At 42.9% G+C, this 26,065-nt stretch overlaps 1 protein-coding gene across 2 annotated transcripts in view; it reads right to left on the reverse strand.

Moving 5' to 3' along the window:
* Nucleotides 1-26,065, reverse strand: part of LOC110528004 (immunoglobulin superfamily member 21) — a 282,540-nt gene that overhangs the window by 127,675 nt on the left and 128,800 nt on the right. For both annotated transcript variants that reach the window (XM_021609765.2, XM_021609767.2), the window contains exon 3: nucleotides 9,689-9,810. In XM_021609765.2, the coding sequence (XP_021465440.1) occupies nucleotides 9,689-9,810 (122 nt within the window). The remainder of the gene's footprint in view (nucleotides 1-9,688; nucleotides 9,811-26,065) is intronic.

A 26,065-nucleotide genomic window follows, 5' to 3' on the forward strand; every position in this document is an offset into this window, starting at 1 on the left:
CAATTCCTCACATGGTAGCGTCCTGTCATTGTTGCTAGCTATCTGGCCATCCAGAATCACAACAACACACAAACTTCTGCCCCATTGAAGTGCGTGCATTGTTTTTGTGATGTTGTCAGCTAACCAGAGAGAGTTTTGTCAACGCTGAGAATGGAATGCATATGTTTCTAAATAACATTCTTATTACGTTCTTTGAATGTTACTAATGTTTTCTTGTGGTCTTTATTGACATTTTTCATAATGTTCGGAGAACATGAATTTATAGAGAACCAAGAGGAAACCTGTAGGAAACATTATGCTGAAGTACTGGAATTCCCATAGAATGTTGTTTTTAACATTCTTGGAACAGTTTGTGGAAGTTATTTTGAATAGAATCATGAGGAAACCTTTGGGAAGCGTTAGGCTGAAGTACTGAAATTCCCACAGAAAAATGTTGTTTCTTGACATTCTCTGAACTATTTGATAACATTTCCAATGTCAAATCAGTTGGATAACATTCCTGAAACATTACCAAAGTGGAAATGAAACATAATCATGAATGAAAAGTAATTAAATATCAAGAAAATAAATATTTTTCTGTCAAGTTCCTTAAAACCTGTTGCGACTCTAGGAGCAGTATTTTCATTTTTGGAAAAAAAACGTTCCCGTTTTAAACGGGATATTTTGTCAGGACAAGATGCTAGAATATGCATATAGTTGACGGCTTTGGATAGAAAATACTCTAACGTTTCCAAAACTGTAAAGATATTGTCTGTGAGTATAACAGAACTGATGTTGCAGGCGAAAGCCTGAGAAAAATCCAATCCGGAAGTGCCCCATATTTTGAAAGCGCTGCGTTCCAATGAGTCCCTATTGAGCTTTGAATATGCTATCAACCAGCTTATGCTTTCTACGTATTCCCCAAGGTGTCTACAGCATTGTGACATAGTTTTACGCATTTATGTTGAAGAATAGCCGTAGGCGGCTACATTGCGTAAGTGGTCACCTGATGGCTCCCAGGGTGACTCTCGCGTATAATACAGAGGTAGCCATTACTCCAATCGGTCCTACTGAAAAACGAATTGTCCCGACAGATATATTATCGAATAGATATTTGAAAAACACCTTGAGGATTGATTATAAACAACGTTTGCCATGTTTCTGTTGATATTATGGAGCTAATTTAGAATATTTTTTGCCGTTTTCGTGACTGCAATTTCCGGGCGATTTCTCAGCCAAACGTGAAGAACAAACGGAGCTATTTCGCCTACAAAAATAATATTTTGGGAAAAAATTAACTTTGGCTATCTACCTGGGAGTCTCGTGAGTGAAAACATCCGAAGTTCATCAAAGGTTAATGATTTAATTTGATTGCTTTTCTGATTTGTGACAAGGTTGCCTGCTGCTAGCAAGGCATAATGCTATGCTAGGCTATTGATAAACTTACACAAATGCTTGTCTAGCTTTGGCTGTAAAGCATATTTTGAAAATCTGAGATGACAGGGTGATTAACCTGTTGCGACGACCAAACCCGGATCCGGGATTCTATTTATAGACCTAAGCTCATTACCATAACGCAACGTTAACTATTCATGAAAATCGCAAATGAAATGAAATAAATATGCTAGCTCTCAAGCTTAGCCTTTTGTTAACAACACTGTCATCTCAGATTTTCAAAATATGCTTTTCAACCATAGGAAAACAATCATTTGTGTAACAGTAGCTAGCTAGCGTAGCATTTAGCGTTAGCATTAGCGTTAGCATTAGCGTTAGCATTTAGCAGGCCACTATCACAAAAACAAGTAAAGCCTTCAAATAAAATAACTTACCTTTGAAGAACTTCTGATGTTTTCAATGAGGAGACTCTCAGTTAGATAGCAGATGCTCCGTTTTTCCAAAAAGATTCTTTGTGTATTAGAAATAGCTCCGTTTTGTACATCACATTTGGCTACGAAAAAAAAAAAAAAAGAAAAAAAAAAAAAAAAAGAAAATTAAGCCCTCAAAACGCAAACTTTTTTCCAAATTAACTCCATAATATCGACTGAAACATGGCAAACGTGGTTTAGAATCAATCCTCAAGGTGTTTTTCCACATATCTCTTCAATGATATATCCTTCGTGGAAGCCTGGTTTCTCCTTGCTCTCAAATGGAAAAATAATTGCACCTGGCTTTATGCTCCAATTTCGACGCAGGGACACCAGGCGGACACTTGGAAAATGTAGTCTCTTATGGTCAATCTTCCAATGATATGCCTACAAATACGTCACAATGCTGCTAACACTTTGGGGGAACGACAGAAAGTGTAGGCTCATTCCTTGCGCAATCACAGCCATATAAGGAGACAATGGAAAACAGAGCTTCAGAAATTCTGCTCATTTCCTGGTTGCTGCATCATCTTGGTTTCGCCTGTAGAATGAGTTCTGGGGCACTTACAGACAATATCTTTGCAGATTCTGAAACTTCAGAGTGTTTTCTTTCAAAAACTGTCAAGAATATGCATAGTCGAGCATCTTTTCGTGACAAAATATCGCGCTTAAAACAGGAACGTTTTTTATCCAAAAATGAAATAGCGCCCCTAGAGATCAAGGAGATCGAGGTTAACAAAAGGCTAAGCTGTGTCTCAATATATTTCATTTGTGATTTTCATGAATAGGATTTTTTTCTAGGGATATTTATGTCCGTTGCGTTATGCTAATTAGTGTCACGCTCCCGCATGCGGGATGGGGAGTAAGTAGAGGTTTTAAGCAGAACAAAATGCAAATTCTGGGTCGATTTTTAACCCATTCAACTTCCTTACTTCTCTCCACTTTGTGAACTCAAATCTGAGGTTTACTCCGTCTTGGCCCAGGCTCTATCGCTCCCCAAATGTATCTGTGTCTTTGGCTTAGATGGAGGAGTAGTTGCTGTTGGGTCGGGTATTTTGCCCCTCACATTTTGCCCCTCACTCACAGAAAACACTTCACTCATTCTGTGCGCCACAAAATCTGGCGGGAAATTTGACCCGACTGGGAAAATACCAGCAAATACAGCAGTTCTGAAGCAGGTTAGGGGCACACTATTGTTATTGTTGCATTATATTGGATGACCACTAGTGATTTATTGGAGCTTTTTAATTTTAACATAAAAAATACAAAACTTTACACATTACAGGTTTAAATTGAAGAATATGGAGGTAACTTATCTTCGGTATATACATTTCTAACAACAAACCTAGATCAATGTATACCTGTTTATGAAGCTATGATAAATTAAAATAAAACCTTTTATTTTCAAACTTTTCTCTTCCAACATCAGTCAATTGCTACAACTCAATTATTTTTTATCAAGCGAGCAGATACACAGCAAATTGGCCAGTGTAACCTAGTTTATATTTTTCTGTGTAACATTTCTAGTGTTGATACAGGAATTAAATTAACTTTGTAAGATAAAAGCATTTTCGGCAATTAAACGAAACAAAACATTATTTATAAAAAGCTATATATTAATATGTTTTTTTAACACTGTAGTTTGTTTACAAGAATGATAGCTGGATTTTTAGTTTATGGTTGACACAGCTTCTTGGCCATTAGCCAATCAGTGTTTTTCAACGAGTTCAAAGCATGTGAATGCATCAAACTGGTATTTACGACTTCACAACTGGTAATTACTCATTTCCAACTTAGCTATGAACAAAGCATACAACATTCTCATCAAAACCATGACCATAGTTATCAAATTTCCCAGCATACTCTGCTGCAGATATATTTTTTAATGGTTGTTTTTAATATATGTGTTTTTGCATGTACTGTATATTGATTGATTCATCTTACAGTATTCTACTTAACCTTTCTGATCTCCCCATCCCGGATCCGGGTTCGTGAATACAGACTCAAGCTCATTACCATAACGCAACGTTAACTATTCATGAAAATCGCAAATGAAATGAAATAAATATGCTAGCTCTCAAGCTTAGCCTTTTGTTAACAACACTGTCATCTCAGATTTTCAAAATATGCTTCTCAACCATTGCAAAACAAGCATTTGTGTAACAGTATTGATGGCTAACGTAGCATTTAGCATTAGCATTCAGCTGGCAACATTTACACAAAAAAACAGAAAAGCATTCAAAAAAATCATTTACCTTTGAAGAACTTCAGATGTTTTCAATGAGGAGACTCTCAGATAGCAAATGTTCAGTTTTTCCTGAAAGATTATTTGTTTAGGACAAATCGCTCCGTTTTCTGCGTCACGTTTAGCTATGAAAAAACCCCTGTATCCAGGATTGTGTAAATCTATCAGCAAGCTCATTAGCATAACACAACGTTAACTATTTATGAAAATCGCAAATGAAATGAAATAAATATGCCATCTCTCAAGCTTAGCCTTTTGTAAACAACACTGTCATCTCAGATTTTCAAAATATGCTTCTCAACCATAGGAAAACAATAATTTGTGTAAAAGTAGCTAGCTAGAGTTAGCATTTCGCGTTAGCATTTAGCGTTAGCATTAGCGTTAGCATCCAGCACGCAACATTAACAAAAACATAAAAGCCTTCAAATAAAATCATTTACCTTTGAAGAACTTCTGATGTTTTCAATCAGGATACTCTCAGTTAGATAGCAGATGCTCAGTTTTTCCAAAAAGATTCCTTGTGTATTAGAAATAGCTCCGTTTTATACATCACATTTGGCTACCAAAAAAAATCCATAAATTCAGTCCTCAAAACGCAAACTTTTTTCCAAATTAACTCCATAATATCGACTGAAAACATGGCAAACGTTGTTTAGAATCAATCATCAAGGTGTTTTTCACATATCTCTTCATTGATACATCGTTCTTGGACACATGCTTTCTCCCCTGAATCAAATGGTAAAGTAGAAGCAGCTGGCAATTGCGCACCGAATTCGACGCAGGACACCAGGCGGACACTTGGAAAATGTAGTCTCTTATGGTCAATCTTCCAATGATATGCCTACAAATACGTCACAATGCTGCTAAGACCTTGGGCGAACGACAGAAAGTGTAGGCTCATTCGTTGCGCAATCACAGCCATATAAGGAGAGAATGGAAAACAGAGCTTCAGAAATTCTGCTAATTCCTGGGTGATGCATCATCTTGGTTTCGCCTGTAGAATGAGTTCTGGGGCACTTACAGACAAAATCTTTGCAGATTCTGAAACTTCAGAGTGTTTTCTTTCCAAAACTGTCAAGAATATGCATAGTCGAGCATCTTTTCGTGACAAAATATCGCGCTTAAAACGGAAACGTTTTTTATCCAAAAATGAAATAGCGCCCCTAGAGCTCTAACAGGTTAAAGTTAATTTACACATTTTTCAGTTTGTTAGATTTGTTGCATCAGTTACTGAAATGGTTGTTCCAGTTTAAAGGGTTTAGGTAGTCTCCTTCTGTGGGTGAATAAAAAATTCAAACTGTTGAATATTCTAACTCTGGCTGAATTCCAAGAGGAATTACACATCACTTGCAAGCCAGCATAATGTGCCTTGCAGGCCTGATGTGGCCTGTAAACCATTATTTTCAGGCCACTGTATTAGGGTAAAACTATTCCTTTAAAGTAAGCCTTTATGATATAAGTAATGTAGATTTAGTTTGAATGATGTCTGTGAGTATAACAGAACTCATATGGCAGGCAAAAACCTGAGAGAAATCCAACCAGGAAGTGGGAAATCTGAGGTTTGTAGTTTTTCAACTCATCGCCTATCGAATATACAGTGTCAATGGGGTCATATTGCACTCACTAAGGCTTCCACTAGATGTCAACAGTCTTTAGAACATTGTTTGAGGATTCTACTGTGAGGTAGGGGCGAATGAGAGCTGATTCAACCAGAGGTCTGGCAGAGTGGCATGAGCTGATCACCTGCGTTCCATTGCATTTCTAAAGACAAAGGAATTCTCCGGCTGGAACATTATCGAAGATTTATGTTAAAAAACATCCTAAAGATTGATTCTATACATCGTTTGACATGTTTATACGAACTGTAATATAACTTTTCCACTGAACTTTCGCCATGACTTTGCCGCGCCTCATGAGTTTGGATTTGTTTACTAAACACGCTAACAAAAGGAGGCATTTTGACATAAATGATGGACTTTATCGAACAAAACAAACATTTATTGTGGAACTGGGAATCCTGGGAGTGCAATCTGATGAAGATCATCAAAGTAAGTGAATATTTATAACGCTATTTCTGACTTTTACTGACTCCACAACATGGCGGGTATCTGCATTGCTTGTTTTTGTGTCTGTGCGCCACACTCAGATTATTGCTCTTTCCGTAAAGCTTTTTGGAAATCTGACACAGTGGTTGCATTAAATGTGTTGAGAATGTTCCAAAGCTAAGCAACTATCCTGAACTATTCCCAGAAAGTTGTGGGAAGGTTGTATTCAAAACACCATAGAAATAAAGGTTAAATAAAATAAAAAATAATTAACCGCGCTCTCACCCAGCTCTAAAAACAAATATGGTTTTCAGAACATGATATTCTAGCTGGGACCTCCCTTTCTGTTTATGAATCTACACCAGTAATATAGACACAACAAGCACAGCATATTCCTGATATTTAACACTGTATTCTGAAAAAGACAGACTTCTATGAGAATCTAGGGCTTTCTGTTAAATTTACAATGTTACAGCTTTCATTTGTGGTCATACGGTTGGATTTGTCAGAATGCCAGGGCTTTGAAGAGAAGACTTACCCCTCTCAGGTGGAAATGGGAGATTATGTTCCACATCCCTCTTTGCTGTTGAGCTCTGTGTTCTGCCATAGAGGAAGGCATGGGATACATAAGGGAGAGTTCAGATTCCTCCTGACTGGTCTTGTGTGACTGTTGCAGTAGCCTCTTTACCTCTCTGCTTGACGAACACTGGCTAAGCACACCGCCAAACAGACAGGTCAGAGCAGGTACCGTCGAACTGTTTCACATGCTGGGTCCGCCGATTCAAATCCTACTGAGTGCGTCAGTGTGTGTGTGTGTGCACAGTTGTGTCTGTATTCTTGTGTGAGTACATGTGTAAAATAGTCCATTCTGATGATGACTACTCCCCTGAAGGTACTGTGGGATTTTCTGAGCACATCGTACTCAGTCGGGAAATGCTCAGTAGCTCAGAAATGAAAAGATACATTTGAGAGAGAACAGGAAAAGTGGGGAGGGGAGGAGTGGAGGAAAGAGTAGTGATAGGGGGGAAAAAATCGATACAGTTACATATCGGGATATTATATTTGACTATATACTGTATCGTTTTGACAATAATATCGCAATACTATTTTTGCATTTGTTGGCTGTACCTGCACAAAAACTCCAGTATTTTTCTTCATAGCTTGTTCTCCATCTTCTTTTTAAATATGGAGGCAATTTTGTTTCAGCACTTTTATTTCCATGACTGATCAAAACAATTGGCTATCATGAAATTGTGGAAAATTGTAAAAAGTAAATACAAAAAAATGTATATACAAAACACTTGTTTTCTCATGGCTCTCTCTTGTCCCTCTGCAGAAGACACATTTTGAGCAATATGTTTGGAACATCGAATCGCAATAAAATCACAGCATCGAATCGCAAAACATATCGTATTGGCACCTACGTACGTATCGCGAACGGGGTGTCGTGTAGCCCTAAAAGACAGTGAAGGAAAAAAACATGAAACTAAGGAGTGATGAAAGAGTGGGAAGAAAGAGGAAAGGAATGATATGGGGAGCAAATAAAAGGCAGGGAAGGAGAGAGGTAGAAAGTTATTGGAATAATGACAGGGAAAGACAAAAAAATGCATTATAATCAGCATGGGTCATACACACATTACAGAGAAATGGTAACAGACTGATGCTGTGTGTGGGCTTCTATTACTCCTTTATACAAAGAATGAGTGCCAATATGAGAGAGGGATGGAGGGAAGGAACACAAGTGGGGAGAAAGCAAGACAGGGAAGAGAGGGAGAGGGAGAAGGAGGGGAGCAGATGCCAGCCATATTGTTGAGACCTAAGGTATAGGAAGACAGTCCCCAGGACTCCTCAAACGTGTAATCTACCCAACAAGAGCCAGATGATTTCTAACGCATCTGTAAAACTTGCTCATGCATAAACAGCAGGGCTCTTTATTCTGGCATCGGCAGGACTGTATATGTACAGTATGTGTGTGAGGGTAAGGAGGTGTGATGCATGCAGCATAGGCCTCCATGCAGTAGTACTGCCCCAAGCTGTGCCAAAATTGAACCACACTACCTGGAAAATATGCAGCTCTGTGGTGGGAATAACGATTGGTCTGGCTAGCTGTTCAGTCAGGGTTCAACACTGAAATGTACATCCTGAGCATAACCACTTCCTATCCCCTCCCTCTTTCTACCAAGACGATGATGTGTTGACCCCCCATCGGGGTCATCACATCCAGGCCCAGTATCACCCGCAGCAGATGGTACAGTAGGAAGGAACTAGCAACGCTTCGCAGTAGTACCATAGCTAAATCTTGGGTAAGGCATACTGCATTTCTACACAATTTATAAACTATAAAATGTTATTTGGACAAAAGCAAAAACAAACAAAAATGACTGCAGCCATTAATTATCACCGCAATAATTAATGGCTGCAGTTTAAAGGTCTATGGAATAGCGTGAGTAAAAGTATGTGGTTTTAAATATACTTAAGTATCAAAAGTAAATGTATTTGGTAATATATACTTCATTATCAAAAGTAAAAGTATAAATAATTTCAAAATCCTTATATTAACCAAACGGCACAATCTTCATTTGTTTTACATTTCCAGATAGCCAGGGGCACACCAGGGTGATCTCTTGGTAATTGCATGATTCGGACCATTTTAATATCCTGCTAATGTAACGAGTACTTTTGGGTATCAGGGAAAATGTATGAAGTAAAAAGTGCATTATCTTCAGCAAAAATAAAATGTGTCAAAAATTCCCCCCAAAACTACTTAAGTAGTGTTTTAAAAGTGGTTTTACTTACAACACTGCTGTTTTCCCAGTCATCTGTAATAATGATTAACAGACAGTGCTGATGTCATCTTGCGTGGACTTACAGTTTGTTGTCATCTTGCTGCAAGTCTCTTTCAGGACATCCACCTCTTCCTGGGAGAACTGCAAACGGTTCTTGTGGTCTTGGACATTTCTGGTCAGATCATCCATTATTTTGGTAGTTGAGTCCACCAGTATTTGGACAAAGCTCTTGAAGCTATTTTCCTGTTGCTGTAACAACTGCTTGTAGACATCTTTTGTTTATTTAAAAGATCATGCACCTGTGATAGCGAAACACTGTCCTCTCCATTACTCCAACCTACTTTAACTTTTGGTTGCATGATGGTAGCAATGGCCGATGGAAACAGCAACAAACAGCAGGGATTTAAACAGCCACAAGCCCGGTACTATCCGCGGTCCCAGCCACAAAAGGGCTAACCGCGTCGCGGGCTGTGTTCAAACTGCCAAGGAAACCTGGCCAGCTTGATAGCTAGCAGCTAGGCTAGCTGCTTCAACTAGCAGCAGCTCTTCAGACTTTAGGGTTTGGCAGTATCCTGGGACAAGTAGAAGCGGTCCCAGCAACTGAGGCTAACCGTGTCGCAAATTAAACAGGTAGGCTAGTAAACAAACATATTTTCAAGGAAAACCTTTTTTTTTTACATTAAAAACAACAAATTGTTCCGAGTTCAGAATGCACCCTCATGATAAACTGTAAGGGCCAAACTAACAGTAATTGGGTTTGATGCTTACCGGACTGTAGATTGGTAGACAAGGTCTTCCCGTTTGCGGTAGTCCTCCATATGAGAGTAATTGGTATTAAACATAGCATCGTAGGTGAAGATTTTCTGCTTAATGGTGCCCCCGTCTGTGACCTGTCAAGTAAAAAGAGAAAGAATGAATCAAATAATATAGTCTATAATACATGGAACAGATATTTCTATACCCACGGACCTACCCTATGCATAAACCTGTGTTCTGCTCCAATTAAATATATTATAAAACTATGCTCAGAGGCAAACTTAGTACCCTGGCCATCAATTATCTAATTTATCAATTTAATGCCATGTTAAGGTGTTTTTTCTATCTTAAAGGGGGAGTGAGGCTTTCATGCTAATTCTGAAAACTGCCAACATATGAAATCAGTGTGACACTCACTTATATAACTTTAGGTATGTGCCCATGTATACAGCCGAGTCTTTATAAAGAGTGACGCTCTGCAGCGTTCTGTAGGTGTCAAGGAGTCAGAGGTATTGGCTTGTGACGAGATATTGCGAAGGTGGGGATATATTCAAAACACCATAGTCTCATTTCTCTTTTTTTTGTGTGCTGCATGGTAAATGATGGAGCAATACTCTCCTTTCTAATATTCACAGGGGAGAGGAAGTCACTTAGCATTTGAATGACTGATTTCTCTACTCCTCAGCGCCACAGACAGACGTAAAGAAAAAGGGTGACAGGATTTTAATGGAGCCGCTAATGCCGCTTTGAAGGAGGACATTGTTGGTGGGCTAGGGATCTTTCTTCCCTTCGCCACTGAAAATGCCATCGCCCGCTTCCTAATCCAATCCCCTCAGAGGTAAACAAGGCCTATGTGATTAGTTCCTGCATAATGTACACAACACCTCACGAGGGGACAGTACTGGGTAATTACTTTATTTGAGTGAATAATTCCCGGTGCCCCATAAATGTCTGTGGGACAACTCATCACCTCTCTGCCTCTAGGGAAGGGAGCTAAATACCTCAGGCTGTTGCTAAATGATGGGGTACGCAGAGGTAGAAGAGCTGAGAGGTAAACGTGCTGGAACAACAAATACTGTGGGTGGGTTTTAGGGTATGCAGAACAGTTACACGCATGTAGGTGGCATTAGTGGATTACATTTACTTTTCTCTCCTGTAACAAATGTTCCACTAGGCACAAGTTTTAATGTCACATGTACAAGCATAGTGAAATGGCTGTCTTGCTAGCAGCAGCGTATATGATGATTGTATCTGAGTAGGTGTGTTTAGACTCAGTATAAATGTATGTGCTTATTATGTGTGTGTGTAAGCAAACGATGGTGTGAGTGTTTGTGTGTTGGAGTATCAGTGTGTGTAGTGTGTAGGGCCCTGTGAGTGTGCAGGGCCCTGTGAGTGTGCATAGAGACAAAAACAATAAGAAAATACAAAGGCAACTCAGATAGTCCATGTAGCCATTATGTTGGCTATTTAGTTAGCTATTTAGCAATCTTATGGCATGGTGATAGAATTTTTCAGGAGCATGTTCAGAACCCTAACTCTCACCCTAATTCAACATCTATGCCACGTTGGTTCAACATAATTTCATTGAAATGACATGGAAACAATGTGTATTCGACCAGTGTGTGACCAGTCGGGTGGGTGACATCACATGTTCATTGCTATGGAAGATGAATTGCAGAGAGGTATAATCAGTGAAAGTCACCAGGACCCACTGGTGGGGCTAGGGACCATGACCCTCCACAGGTAAAAAGTGTTCACTTGGCTTGGCCACAAACAGAATTTCCTTCCTTTTCCTAATGAATGCTTTGGCACCACACTCAAGGCCCCACAATTATTATAGCCTCTGTTCCTCTTTTAAATGTCAATTCAGTGATGTAGAGGCACACCGGCAAAGTGGCATCATTCTGAGGTTTACAGGGAGAGGCAACAGCAAAACGTTTGCCGTTAAAAGCAGAGCCATGTTGGAAAATTGTGCTTTCCCACCAACCTGCTCTGTTCCTGGATTGTAGCGATTGTAGAAATACTGTAAGAGGTATTTCTGTCTGACATCACTGTACAACAAAGCATGGAAAAAGTATAAGTGCTCTGTGCAACTGAACACAAATATATCCGTTCTGAGTGAGTGGACAGAAACATGACGATGGTAAGTTAAACTCAGGGAAATGTGGTTAGTTCGAGATATAAAAGTTAGCTATCATACAATAATATGACATTTAGCAGAGTTGAATGACAATTATTTAGCAAGTTCAATGACAAGTTCAGGTCAATGACAAATACAGCATTCATAACATAGAAGGGTGTATTGTACACACCTGAAAAATTTGCATAAACGTGCTTAGTCAGAAAGCGCAAAATAAGCTTTATTCTACAGTATGTGCTTCAACAACAAGTGCACAAGGCCAGGGCCAGTATGAAAGTATCATGGCAACATTACAACTCCCCTATAGGAACAGACTCACTGCACTCCCAGTACTACAGTAACACTGTCCCTGGTGCTGAGTCATATGAGGCTTTCAAAAAGCCTAATGATAATATTCTCTGGACCTTGAAGTACTGTACAGAGGTGTGTAAAATTGACTTTTTCAGCCCCTCTCTCTTTTCACAGTCCATCTAATCCAATAGACAAAACAACACCTGTCTCACAATGGACTCATCAGTGGACAGACCCTGTTCCCAGAGAAGGGACAGCTTTGTGGTGTGAGTGAGAGAGAGTGAGAGAAAGAGACATATGGAGACAGACAAATGCTGTGCAAGAGTGAGGGGCGAAGGCGAGAGGTAGAGGAGCACTCTTTGATGGTAGAAAAACACTGTTTGAGGAAGCAAAACTTTTCTTCAGCTGCTTTGCTGATTCCAGGCCATGATTTACAGAGGCACGAACAAAGGCATCAAGGCCTATCCCAACACCTCTGCCATCTGTCTTATAAAAGACAGGCATGGGTGGGCACGCCACTTCTCTTCCTCCCTCTGTGACCAGGAATAACCCAGGGACCAAAAGGGGAGAGGGGAAAAGGTAGCTGACAGGGGTTGAGGTTTGGGCACACACAGTAGAGAGTGCTACAAAGGGTCCTACAGTGACCTAGAGATATGATAGTGCAGTGATCTCTCCAGATGGATAGTGAACCATATCCTATCTGCTCTCTCTGCTGTGCTCCCTGTTGTTAGGATGCTGCTCCATTATTGAGGTAAGGCGAGGGAGGCCCAGGTCTCTGGGGTTAACCCCTTTTCCTAAGCTCATCAGAGATGTGCTTATTTATAGGCCTCAGCTGAATCAGTCACAGGAGAGAATACAGCGAACTAGCTACAGTAACACTGCCGTCTAACTTGAGGAGTATAAACCAGAACACTTCAGGTCAATCTGGCATTCTTTCACATCACAACCATGACAAAGACTTTCATAACTAAACAAAGATAGACCACAGCCTGTCATTTCCAATGGGAACAAATGAGTCATAGTGGGCAGAAGAAGCAAGGAGGTGGGCAGAGCCAAGCGAGAGCTAGCAAAATCCTTTTTGTGCGTTCTAGCATACATCTGTATATTTCCGTTAGGAAACGCCTCCTCTTTGAAGTGTGCATGTGCAATGTGCTTGTGCAATGCAATTTTTTTAAAGGGTAAAGTTTACCACACTTAGTCCACTGTTCATAACAGATTATACCTTTGGGAACAGAAAACTGTATTGAGATCAAATGTTCCATCGATGAGAACATTTGCAGAATGTCGGACAAAATCCATCTCATTCCATCTTCTCCCACTGCCAGCCAGAGGGCTTCCTCTCACTACCATATTTGGTAGTGAGTGGAAACGCCAAGTGGAAGCTTCAAATTTAGACATCTGGTGAATAATCTGTCTCATTGTTCTATCTGTCCCATGCAGTCTCCTCTACTGCTGCTACTATAGCTTAGGTGTGGGCTGAGAGGATAGATGGAAAGGATCACTTACTTTCTGGGAACATTTCACATGAAATTGTACTTTTACAAAAATTCTCACTTGGTATTTTTAAATCTACAGGGAGGCGGAGCAATAGTAGCTTCTGGATCAATCGGCTGTTAGTTGTGAATAATGAATGGGGATAAGACACAGAGCAGTCATAATAACTCTTGAGCTCCATTTAGCTGTTCAAGTGAGGCCTCAAAGGAGGCCTAAATGGGAAGCTACACTAAACAAAGAAAACAACCAATATCACAAGACATGCTATATTCTCTGAAATCATTTGTTAAGGCACAGCGATAAGGATAAAACATTTCACTTATACAAAGCAGAAGAGCTTCACCTTAATGGCAGTCAGTGGTGACAGCTGTCAACACAGAATGCTGCAGTGGGTTGTCCACTGATCCTGTTAAGATGGGGTGTGCTGCAATGCTTTACTCAGTACGTGTGGTGCTGGGTAATGAATCCTGTAAGTAAACATTGTGCAGCTGTACAGTCATCCAACCTAGTTAGTGCTCCACCCTGTTAACCTGTAGATGTACTGGACTGTCTGCTGCCTGTGGCCTCCTGCTGGGCCCTGAGTGTCACACAACCTGTTTAAGGGGATTTCACAGACCAGATGGCACGCTCCGCTCCTACTTACCTCCTCTCCTCCCTCCATCTCTCGGTCTCTGCTCCCCGCAGGAAGGAAAATATGCTAATTAAACCATGTTTTTCATAGATGACGCACACATTCTTCCATTCACATAGATGTTGGTGACCCTACTCTATCATTCTGACAAAGATGGTCTGTGCTTTGACAGATAAAAAGGCTTTGGTGGTGCGGTAGTTCAGTCATGCCACACGTGAACTAAGAAAGGGGAGTTTTGCTTTTATGTCTGTACCAGAAAGCAACAGGGAATCTGATGCACATTGCGGTCCTTTATTCCATATAGAGCCAACTACTGCAACTGACGTTTTTCAATGCAATGTAAATAAACATGAGCGTGATTGCTTGGGATCCCTTAGTGTGAGCAAATACACCAGCCAGCGATGACTATCAGCGTGGTGGATATTTTCGCTCGCCTGTTATCTATGTCACATTCTCTCTGCATGCTATCACTCATTTTCATCCCAATTTAACAGAGTAGCACTGGCTTGCGATTGCCTAAGGCTTGGTTTGGCAGATTGGCATGCAGGGATTAAAGCTGTGGCTTCATGAATCTGTGTCACCAACAGGGAGGACCAAGCCTTGTTTGCAACCATGTGTGGGCGAGGCAGAGTTAGGTTGGGGGAAGCAGTGTGGAGGTCAACCAACCTATTTCAGGGAATGACATGCAGGTTGAAAAACAATGCACAAGGGCCTACTAAAAGTGCCCATCTACAGCCATTAGACAAGGCAATTGAGAAGTGGTTATTAATGTTGTCAGTGAGAGGGAGACAGCCTGACTGTGGCCAGATATTTAGCGTGCAATGAGATCAAAGCAAACCAGACCTGAAGGAGACTGCTGGTCTGGATCAGATATTATGCGTATACCATGACTCTCTACTTAACCCCCTGACAAAAAGAGAGTTGGACCAGAGCAAGAACAATATGAACCCTACCCCTCACTCTAGAAACAGCATTTTGTTTTCAAATGAAATCCGAGCCAAAGTTGGCAGTAACAGTGCTTTAGCTGTAGAACGGAAGGCACCTAACACAAAATGAGTTCCAAATAGCTCCCACACCTATCAAAAAGTTAACTCTGCCATCCCATGGATATCGTAAAGAGAGGGTTGAATAAATACAGTATACTGCTGCAAATACCGTGAGTAATATAGGACTTGGTGCTACTTAGCGGACCGAAAATGTAGCCTTGGTGCATTACTAACATCACATTATTTTGAATTTCTGTCCTTGGGGAACCAAGTTAGACCAAGGATGTTTTACAAATGCAACTCTTATAAACATCACATATTAAGCAGCACCAGTAGGTCACAAATAATAACATTAAAGTGGAAAAACAAGAAAGCCTTACATAACTGCAGAAGTGAATGATATGTTGTGTAATACAGTGTTTCTATCTGAAAACAAAGGGGATGATCAAGGACAGGTGGATAATGAAATGCAGCTTCATGGCAAAGTGAAAACATCATTTTGTGCACTTCTCCTTAAAGTTGAACTAAGCAGAAATCACTCCACCATTTCCTGGCTGCTAAAACTCTCCAAAAAAGTTACATATTACCACTTTAATCGGTTTAATCAATGAGCACTAATTAAGTGAACCCAGGACTACACACTCACACCTTCCTCTAATTTAGAATTAATCATCAGACATCCAGTGAACGTCTTCTCTCTCTCATCTCCACGTACAGCAGCAATGTCACCAGAGGACTAGACTTATGGAGTCAGCACGTTCCACACTGGGCTTACATGAAGTCTGGAGCCATTGAAGTTGAACTAAGTATCAAAGCAAGGCTTGCAAAGCTACCAGTAATTTACTAAAGTAACAGGTAATCTATGGCAGTCTATGGTAACTTTGGTAATTAATACTTTAATGATAAAAAAATATATATATTAATATTTACGCAGTATATATTTTTTATACACTATCTGTGTTCATGTTGTCCATATAGTAGATAAACCATATGGTTCAAAAGAAAATGGCCTGATAAATGAAAAAATTATCTAATTAACAATGGCATTCTTTTCTACTAACTCTGCAACTCGTCCAACTATTGCATTTTTTCACAACTACCACCAGTTTGCCCCCAAAACATTTACAACAAAGAAATATTGACATTGTAACATAAATAAAAGTTTGTAAAAAATATATATTTTGAAATCTACCAATGGTAATCACTAAATTGATGGTTTATATTTAGGATAATGTTTAACGGCTTTGTCATTCGGCTTTGTCATTGTTTTTTGACAGTCACCTTATTAAATTTAAAAAATATATATATTTTACATGTAAGAAGGCCACAGAGAGGGCCAGAGATATTAATAGACACCTGTGATAATCTGTAGTGCCCAAAAAGGACACTAGATGTAATCCAGTAAAATTCTGCATATTCCTTGACATTTCTGGTAGTTTATGTCATGTACTGTCATGTTGTCTTGTCTCTGTCCTTTCCCTTCACCCTGTCTCCCTCTGCTGGTCGTGTTAGGTTACCTCTTCTCCCCCGCTTTCCCCCAGCTGTCCCTTGTCTCCTCTAACTACCCATTCACCCCGTTCCCCACCTGTTCCCTTTTTCCCTCTGATTAGGTCCCTATATCTCTCTCTGTTTCTGCTCCTGTCCTTGTCGGATTCTTGTTTGTTTGTGTCATTCATGCCTGAACCAGACTGTCGTCATGTTTGCTGTAACCTTGTCCTGTCCTGTCAGAATCTGCCGGTCCATCTGAGCCTACCTATGTTTGGTAATTAAAGAAGCTCTGTTTAAGTTGATTCGCTTTTGGGTCCTCATTCACGCACCGTAACAGAAGAATCCGACCAAGAATGGACCCAGCGACTTCGGATCCTCTCCACTCAGCCGTCGAGATCCAGGGAGCGATGCTAGGCAGACACAAGCAGGAATTGTCTGCTGCTCGACATGCCGTTGAGACCCTGGCCACCCAAGTCTCCAACCTCACAGAACAGGTTCACCATCTCCGCCTCGATCCACCGGCCACTTCCAGGGCTTTCGAATCTCCGGAGCCCAGAATCAATAACCCGCCGTGTTACTCTGGGGAGCCCACTGAATGCCGCTCGTTCCTCACCCAGTGTGATATTGTGTTTTCTCTCCAGCCCAACACTTACTCCAGGAGCACTGCTCGTGTCGCCTACGTCATATCTCTCCTTATTGGACGGGCTCGTGAGTGGGGCACGGCAATCTGGGAGGCAAGGGCTGAGTGTATTAACCAGTATCAAGACTTTAAGGAGGAGATGATACGGGTTTTTGATCGATCTGTTTTTGGGGAGGAGGCTTCCAGGGCCCTGTCTTCCCTATGTCAAGGCAATCGATCCATAACAGACTACTCTATTGAGTTTCGCACTCTTGCTGTCTCCAGTGGCTGGAACGAGCCGGCCTTGCTCGCTCGTCTTCTGGAGGGTTTCCGCGCAGAGGTAAAGGATGAGATTCTCTCCCGGGAGGTTCCTTCCAGCGTGGATTCCTTGATTGAACTCGCTATTCGCATTGAGCGACGGGTTGATCTTCGTCACCGAGCTCGTGGAAAGGAGCTCGCGCTCTCCGTCGCCTCCCTCTCCGCATCACTACCATCTTCCTCTGCCGGCTCGGGTGCTGAGCCCATGCAGCTGGGAGGTATCCGCATCTCGACTAAGGAGAGGGAACGGAGAATCACCAACCGCCTCTGTCTCTATTGCGGTTCCGCTGGTCATTTTGTCACTTCATGTCCAGTAAAAGGCCAGAGCTCGTCAGTAAGCGGAGGGCTACTGGTGAGCGCTACTACTCCTGTCTCTCCTTCAAGATCCTGCACTACCTTGTCGGTCCATCTACGCTGGACCGGTTCGTCAGCTTCCTGCAGTGCCTTAATAGACTCTGGGGCGGAGGGCTGTTTTATGGACGAGACCTGGGCTCGGGAACATGACATTCCTCTCAGACAGTTAAAGGAGCCCACGGCCTTGTTCGCCCTGGATGGTAGTCCTCTCCCCAGGATTCAGCGTGAGACGCTACCTTTAACCCTCACTGTTTCTGGTAATCATAGTGAAACCATTTCTTTTTTAATTTTTCGTTCACCTTTTACACCTGTTGTTTTGGGCCATCCCTGGCTAGTTTGTCATAATCCTTCCATTAATTGGTCTAGTAATTCTATCCTCTCCTGGAACGTCTCTTGTCATGTGAAATGTTTAATGTCTGCTATCCCTCCTGTTTCCTCTGTCTCTTCTTCACAGGAGGAGCCTGGTGATTTGACAGGGGTGCCGGAGGAATATCACGATCTGCGCACGGTGTTCAGTCGGTCCAGGGCCACCTCTCTTCCTCCACACCGGTCGTATGATTGTAGTATTGATCTCCTTCCGGGAACCACCCCCCCCCCGGGGTAGACTATACTCTCTGTCGGCTCCCGAACGTAAGGCTCTCGAAGATTATTTGTCTGTAGCTCTTGACGCCGGTACCATAGTCCCCTCCTCCTCTCCCGCCGGAGCGGGGGTTTTTTTTGTCAAGAAGAAGGACGGGTCTCTGCGCCCCTGCATAGATTATCGAGGGCTGAATGACATAACAGTGAAGAATCGTTATCCGCTTCCTCTTATGTCTTCAGCCTTCGAGATCCTGCAGGGAGCCAGGTTTTTCACTAAGTTGGACCTTCGTAACGCTTACCATCTCGTGCGCATCAGGGAGGGGGACGAGTGGAAGACGGCGTTTAACACTCCGTTAGGGCACTTTGAATACCGGGTTCTTCCTTTCGGCCTCGCTAACGCTCCAGCTGTCTTTCAGGCATTAGTCAATGATGTCCTGAGAGACATGCTGAACATCTTTGTTTTCGTTTACCTTGACGATATCCTGATTTTTTCACCGTCACTCCAGATTCATGTTCAGCACGTTCGACGTGTCCTCCAGCGCCTTTTAGAGAATTGTCTTTTTGTGAAGGCTGAGAAGTGCACGTTTCATGCCTCCTCCGTCACATTTCTCGGTTCTGTTATTTCCGCTGAAGGCATTAAGATGGATCCCGCTAAGGTCCAAGCTGTCATTGATTGGCCCGTCCCTAAGTCACGCGTCGAGCTGCAGCGCTTTCTCGGCTTCGCGAACTTCTATCGTCGTTTCATCCGTAATTTCGGTCAGGTGGCAGCTCCTCTCACAGCCCTTACTTCTGTCAAGACGTGCTTTAAGTGGTCCGTTTCCGCCCAGGGAGCTTTTGATCTCCTCAAGAATCGTTTTACATCCGCTCCTATCCTTGTTACACCTGACGTCTCTAGACAGTTCGTTGTCGAGGTTGACGCGTCAGAGGTGGGAGTGGGAGCCATCCTTTCTCAGCGCTCCCTCTCTGACGACAAGGTCCACCCATGCGCGTATTTTTCTCATCGCCTGTCGCCGTCGGAACGTAACTATGATGTGGGTAACCGCGAACTGCTCGCCATCCGGTTAGCCCTAGGCGAATGGCGACAGTGGTTGGAGGGGGCGACCGTTCCTTTTGTCGTTTGGACTGACCATAGGAACCTTGAGTACATCCGTTCTGCCAAACGACTTAATGCGCGTCAGGCGCGTTGGGCGCTGTTTTTCGCTCGTTTCGAGTTCGTGATTTCTTATCGTCCGGGCTCTAAGAACACCAAGCCTGATGCTTTGTCTCGTCTCTTCAGTTCTTCAGTAGCCTCCACTGACCCCGAGGGGATTCTCCCTGAGGGGCGTGTTGTCGGGTTGACTGTCTGGGGAATTGAGAGGCAGGTAAAGCAAGCACTCACTCAAACTCCGTCGCCGCGCGCTTGTCCTAGGAACCTTCTTTTCGTTCCCGTTCCTACTCGTCTGGCCGTTCTTCAGTGGGCTCACTCTGCCAAGTTAGCCGGCCACCCTGGCGTTCGGGGTACGCTTGCTTCCATTCGCCAGCGTTTCTGGTGGCCCACCCGGGAGCATGACACGCGTCGTTTCGTGGCTGCTTGTTCGGTCTGCGCGCAGACTAAGTCCGGTAACTCTCCTCCTGCCGGCCGTCTCAGGCCGCTTCCTATTCCCTCTCGACCGTGGTCTCACATCGCCTTAGATTTTGTCACCGGACTGCCTTCGTCAGCGGGGAAGACTGTTATTCTTACGGTTGTCGATAGGTTCTCTAAGGCGGCTCATTTCATTCCCCTTGCTAAGCTTCCTTCTGCTAAAGAGACGGCACAAATCATCATCGAGAATGTTTTCAGAATTCATGGCCTTCCGTCAGACGTCGTTTCGGACAGAGGTCCGCAATTCACGTCTCAATTTTGGAGGGAGTTTTGCCGTTTGATTGGGGCTTCCGTCAGTCTCTCTTCCGGCTTTCACCCCCAGTCTAACGGTCAAGCAGAACGGGCCAATCAGACTATTGGTCGCATCTTACGCAGTCTTTCTTTTCGCAACCCTGCGTCTTGGTCAGAACAGCTCCCCTGGGCAGAATACGCCCACAACTCGCTTCCTTCGTCTGCGACCGGGCTATCTCCTTTTCAGAGTAGCCTCGGGTACCAGCCTCCGTTGTTCTCATCTCAGTTCGCCGAGTCCAGCGTCCCCTCCGCTCAGGCTTTTGTCCAACGTTGCGAGCGCACCTGGAAGAGGGTCAGGTCTGCACTTTGCCGTTATAGGGCGCAGACTGTGAGAGCTGCTAATAAGCGTAGAACGAAGAGCCCTAGATATTGTCGCGGTCAGAGAGTTTGGCTCTCCACTCAGAACCTTCCCCTTAAGACGGCTTCTCGCAAGTTGACCCCGCGGTTCATTGGTCCATTCCGTATCTCTCAGGTCATTAATCCTGTCGCAGTGCGACTTCTTCTTCCGCGATATCTTCGTCGCGTCCACCCGGTCTTCCATGTCTCCTGTGTTAAGCCCGTTCTTCGCGCCCCCGCTCGTCTTCCCCCCCCCCCCCCCATCCTTGTCGAGGGCGCACCTATCTACAGGGTCCGTAAAATCTTGGACATGCGTCCTCGGGGCCGTGGTCATCAGTACCTAGTTGACTGGGAGGGGTACGGTCCTGAGGAGAGGAGTTGGGTTCCCTCTCGGGACGTGCTGGACCGTGCGCTGATTGATGATTTCCTCCGTTGCCGCCAGGTTTCCTCCTCGAGTGCGCCAGGAGGCGCTCGGTGAGTGGGGGGGTACTGTCATGTACTGTCATGTTGTCTTGTCTCTGTCCTTTCCCTTCACCCTGTCTCCCTCTGCTGGTCGTGTTAGGTTACCTCTTCTCCCCCGCTTTCCCCCAGCTGTCCCTTGTCTCCTCTAACTACCCATTCACCCCGTTCCCCACCTGTTCCCTTTTTCCCTCTGATTAGGTCCCTATATCTCTCTCTGTTTCTGCTCCTGTCCTTGTCGGATTCTTGTTTGTTTGTGTCATTCATGCCTGAACCAGACTGTCGTCATGTTTGCTGTAACCTTGTCCTGTCCTGTCAGAATCTGCCGGTCCATCTGAGCCTACCTATGTTTGGTAATTAAAGAAGCTCTGTTTAAGTTGATTCGCTTTTGGGTCCTCATTCACGCACCGTAACAGTTTACTGTTAGACTTAGAACGTTTCTAGTAATATACCCTTCTTTTGCAAGCCTAATCTCAGCAATGAGCTTTTATTCAGTTCTATATACAGTGGGGCAAAAAAGTATCTAGTCAGCCACCAATTGTGCAAGTTCTCCCACTTAAAAAGATGAGAGAGGCCTGTAATTTTCATCATAGGTACACTTCAACTATGAAAGACAAAAATTCCAGAAAATCACATTGTAGGATTTTTTATGAATTTATTTGCAAATTATGGTGGAAAATAAGTATTTGGTCACCTACAAACAAGCAAGATTTCTGGCTCTCACAGACCTGTAACTTCTTCTTTAAGAGGCTCCTCTGTCCTCCACTCGTTACCTGTATTAATGGCACCTGTTTGAACTTTTTATCAGTATAAAAGACACCTGTCCACAACCTCAAACAGTCACACTCCAAACTCCACTATGGCCAAGACCAAAGAGCTGTCAAAGGACACCAGAAACAAAATTATAGACCTGCACCAGGCTAGGAAGACTCTGCAATAGGTAAGCAGCTTGTTTTGAAGAAATCAACTGTGGGAGCAATTATTAGGAAATGGAAGACATACAAGACCACTGATAATCTCCCTCGATCTGGGGCTCCACGCAAGATCTCACCCAGTGGGGTCAAAATTATCACAAGAACGGTGAGCGAAAAATCCCAGAACCACCTGGGGGGACCTATGAATGACTTGCAGAGAGCTGGGACAAAGCAAAGCCTACCATCAGTAACACACTACGCCGTCAGGGACTCAAATACTGCAGTGCCAGACGTGTCCCCCTGCTTAAGCCAGCACATGTCCAGGCCCGTCTGAAGTTTGCTTGAGAGCATTTGGATGATCCAGAAGAAGATTGGGAGAATGGCATATGGTCAGAGGAAACCAAAATAGAAGTTTTTGGTAAAAACTGTTTGAAGGACAAAGAATGCTGAGTTAAATCCAAAGAACACCATACCTACTGTGAAGCATGGGGGTGGAAACATCATGCTTTGGGGCTGTTTTTCTGCAAAAGGACCAGGACGACTGATCCGTGTAAAGGAAAGAATGAATGGGGCCATGTATTGTGAGATTTTGAGTGAAAACCTCCTATCAGCAAGGGCATTGAAGATGAAACGTGGCTGGGTCTTTCAGCATGACAATGATCCCAAACACACCGCCCGGGCAACGAAGAATTGGCTTCGTAAGAAGCATTTCAAGGTCCTGGAGTGGCCTAGCCAGTCTCCAGATCTCAACCTCATAGAAAATCTTTGGAGGGAGTTGAAAGTCTGTGTTGCCCAGCAACAGCCCCAAAACATCACTGCTCTAGAGGAGATGTGCATGGAGGAATGGGCCAAAATACCAGCAACAGTGTGTGAAAGCCTTGTGAAGACTTACAGAAAACGTTTGACCTCTGTCATTGCCAACAAAAGGGTAATAACAAAGTATTGAGATAAACTTTATATATATATATTCACCCCTTTTTCTCCCCAATTTCATGGTATCCAATTGTTTTAGTAGCTATTATCTTGTCTCATCGCTACAACTCCCGTACGGGCTCGGGAGAGACGAAGGTTGAAAGTCATGCGTCCTCCGATACACAACCCAACCAAGCCACACTGCTTCTTAACACAGCGTGCATCCAACCCGGAAGCCAACCGCACCAATGTGTCAGAGGAAACACCGTGCACCTGGCAACCTTGGTTAGCGCGCACTGCGACAGGAGTCGCTGGTGCGCGATGAGACAAGGATTTCCCTACCGGCCAAACCCTCCCTAACCCGGACAGCGCTAGGCCAATTGTGCGTCTCCCCACGGAACTCACGGTCGCGGCCGGTTACGACAGAGCCTGGGCGCGAACCCAGGGTTTCTGGTGGCGCAGCTGGTGCTGCAGTACAGCCACCCAGGAGAAGCAGTGAAAATAAGTATTGACCAAATACTTAATTTCCACCATAATTTGCAAAAAAAAAATCCTACAATGTGATTTTCTGGATTTTTTTCTCATTTTGTCTGTCATAGTTGAAGTATACCTATGATGAAAATTACAGGCCTCTCTCATCTTTTTAAGTGGGAGAACTTGCACAATTGGTGGCTGACTAAATACTTTTTTGCCCCACTGTATACAATTTCTCCTATTTTCCTCCTACCACTGCAGATGGGTGCGGGCTCACAAAGGCGTGCGAGCTGGAATACAGATGGTTTAAAAGACATCGGGGCACTGTGGACATGACAATTCTGCATATACAGTGCCTTGCGAAAGTATTCGGCCCCCTTGAACTTTGCGACCTTTTGCCACATTTCAGGCTTCAAACATAAAGATATAAAACTGTATTTTTTTTTGTGAAGAATCAACAACAAGTGGGACACAATCATGAAGTGGAACGACATTTATTGGATATTTCAAACTTTTTTAACAAATCAAAAACTGAAAAATTGGGCGTGCAAAATTATTCAGCCCCTTTACTTTCAGTGCAGCAAACTCTCTCCAGAAGTTCAGTGAGGATCTCTGAATGATCCAATGTTGACCTAAATGACTAATGATAATAAATACAATCCACCTGTGTGTAATCAAGTCTCCGTATAAATGCACCTGCACTGTGATAGTCTCAGAGGTCCGTTAAAAGCGCAGAGAGCATCATGAAGAACAAGGAACACACCAGGCAGGTCCGAGATACTGTTGTGAAGAAGTTTAAAGCCGGATTTGGATACAAAAAGATTTCCCAAGCTTTAAACATCACAAGGAGCACTGTGCAAGCGATAATATTGAAATGGAAGGAGTATCAGACCACTGCAAATCTACCAAGACCTGGCCATCCCTCTAAACTTTCAGCTCATACAAGGAGAAGACTGATCAGAGATGCAGCCAAGAGGCCCATGATCACTCTGGATGCAGAGATCTACAGCTGAGGTGGGAGACTCTGTCCATAGGACAACAATCAGTTGTATATTGCACAAATCTGGCCTTTATGGAAGAGTGGCAAGAAGAAAGCCATTTCTTAAAGATATCCATAAAAAGTGTCGTTTAAAGTTTGCCACAAGCCACCTGGGAGACACACCAAACATGTGGAAGAAGGTGCTCTGGTCAGATGAAACCAAAATTGAACTTTTTGGCAACAATGCAAAACGTTATGTTTGGCGTAAAAGCAACACAGCTGAACACACCATCCCCACTGTCAAACATGGTGGTGGCAGCATCATGGTTTGGGCCTGCTTTTCTTCAGCAGGGACAGGGAAGATGGTTAAAATTGATGGGAAGATGGATGGAGCCAAATACAGGACCATTCTGGAAGAAAACCTGATGGAGTCTGCAAAAGACCTGAGACTGGGACGGAGATTTGCCTTCCAACAAGACAATGATCCAAAACATAAAGCAAAATCTACAATGGAATGGTTCAAAAATAAACATATCCAGGTGTTAGAATGGCCAAGTCAAAGTCCAGACCTGAATCTAATCGAGAATCTGTGGAAAGAACTGAAAACTGCTGTTCACAAATGCTCTCCATCCAACCTCACTGAGCTCAAGCTGTTTTGCAAGGAGGAATGGGAAAAAATGTCAGTCTCTCGATGTGCAAAACTGATAGAGACATACCCCAAGCGACTTACAGCTGTAATCGCAGCAAAAGGTGGCGCTACAAAGTATTAACTTAAGTGGGCTGAATAATTTTGCACGCCCAATTTTTCAGTTTTTGATTTGTTAAAAAAGTTTGAAATATCCAATAAATGTCGTTCCACTTCATGATTGTGTCCCACTTGTTGTTGATTCTTCACAAAAAAAAATACAGTTTTATATCTTTATGTTTGAAGCCTGAAATGTGGCAAAAGGTCGCAAAGTTCAAGGGGGCCGAATACTTTCGCAAGGCACTGTATTTTGGAGCTATACAGTTCCTATCCACCCCCCCCCCCTCTATTCCTTATACACTCTAGATAGCTACATTTCCCTTCTGCAACTGTTGGTAGCACAATATTAAGATGTTGTTTATTCATTACATGGAAAAAGAGCAGGTTGGCTGAACAAAGGACTGAAACAGATTTGGTGTTTAAGTAATTGTGAAGGTTTGCTTAGTTTACACAGTTCTATACTTCATTGTAATGCTTATGTATTTAACGTGTTTCAAGGTTTAAAGTTTATTCGCCAAGTGCACAGGACACAACAGGTGTAAAACAGTACAATGAAACTCTTACCTTGAGAGCTCTTTCCCAACAATACAGTGATAATAATAATAATAATATAGATACTTGTTGTTACTTTACTTTCATTAATCTGATGACCGTATTTGTCTAATCAACTATGTTTAATTGTTACCCAATTCAATTAATAACGTAACAGTTAACTCATTAGGAATTTGGGGCACCAGTTAAAGAGCGACCATCTTACC

This window comes from Oncorhynchus mykiss, chromosome 7 (assembly GCF_013265735.2).
Source record: "Oncorhynchus mykiss isolate Arlee chromosome 7, USDA_OmykA_1.1, whole genome shotgun sequence".
Taxonomy (NCBI): Eukaryota; Metazoa; Chordata; class Actinopteri; order Salmoniformes; family Salmonidae; genus Oncorhynchus; species Oncorhynchus mykiss.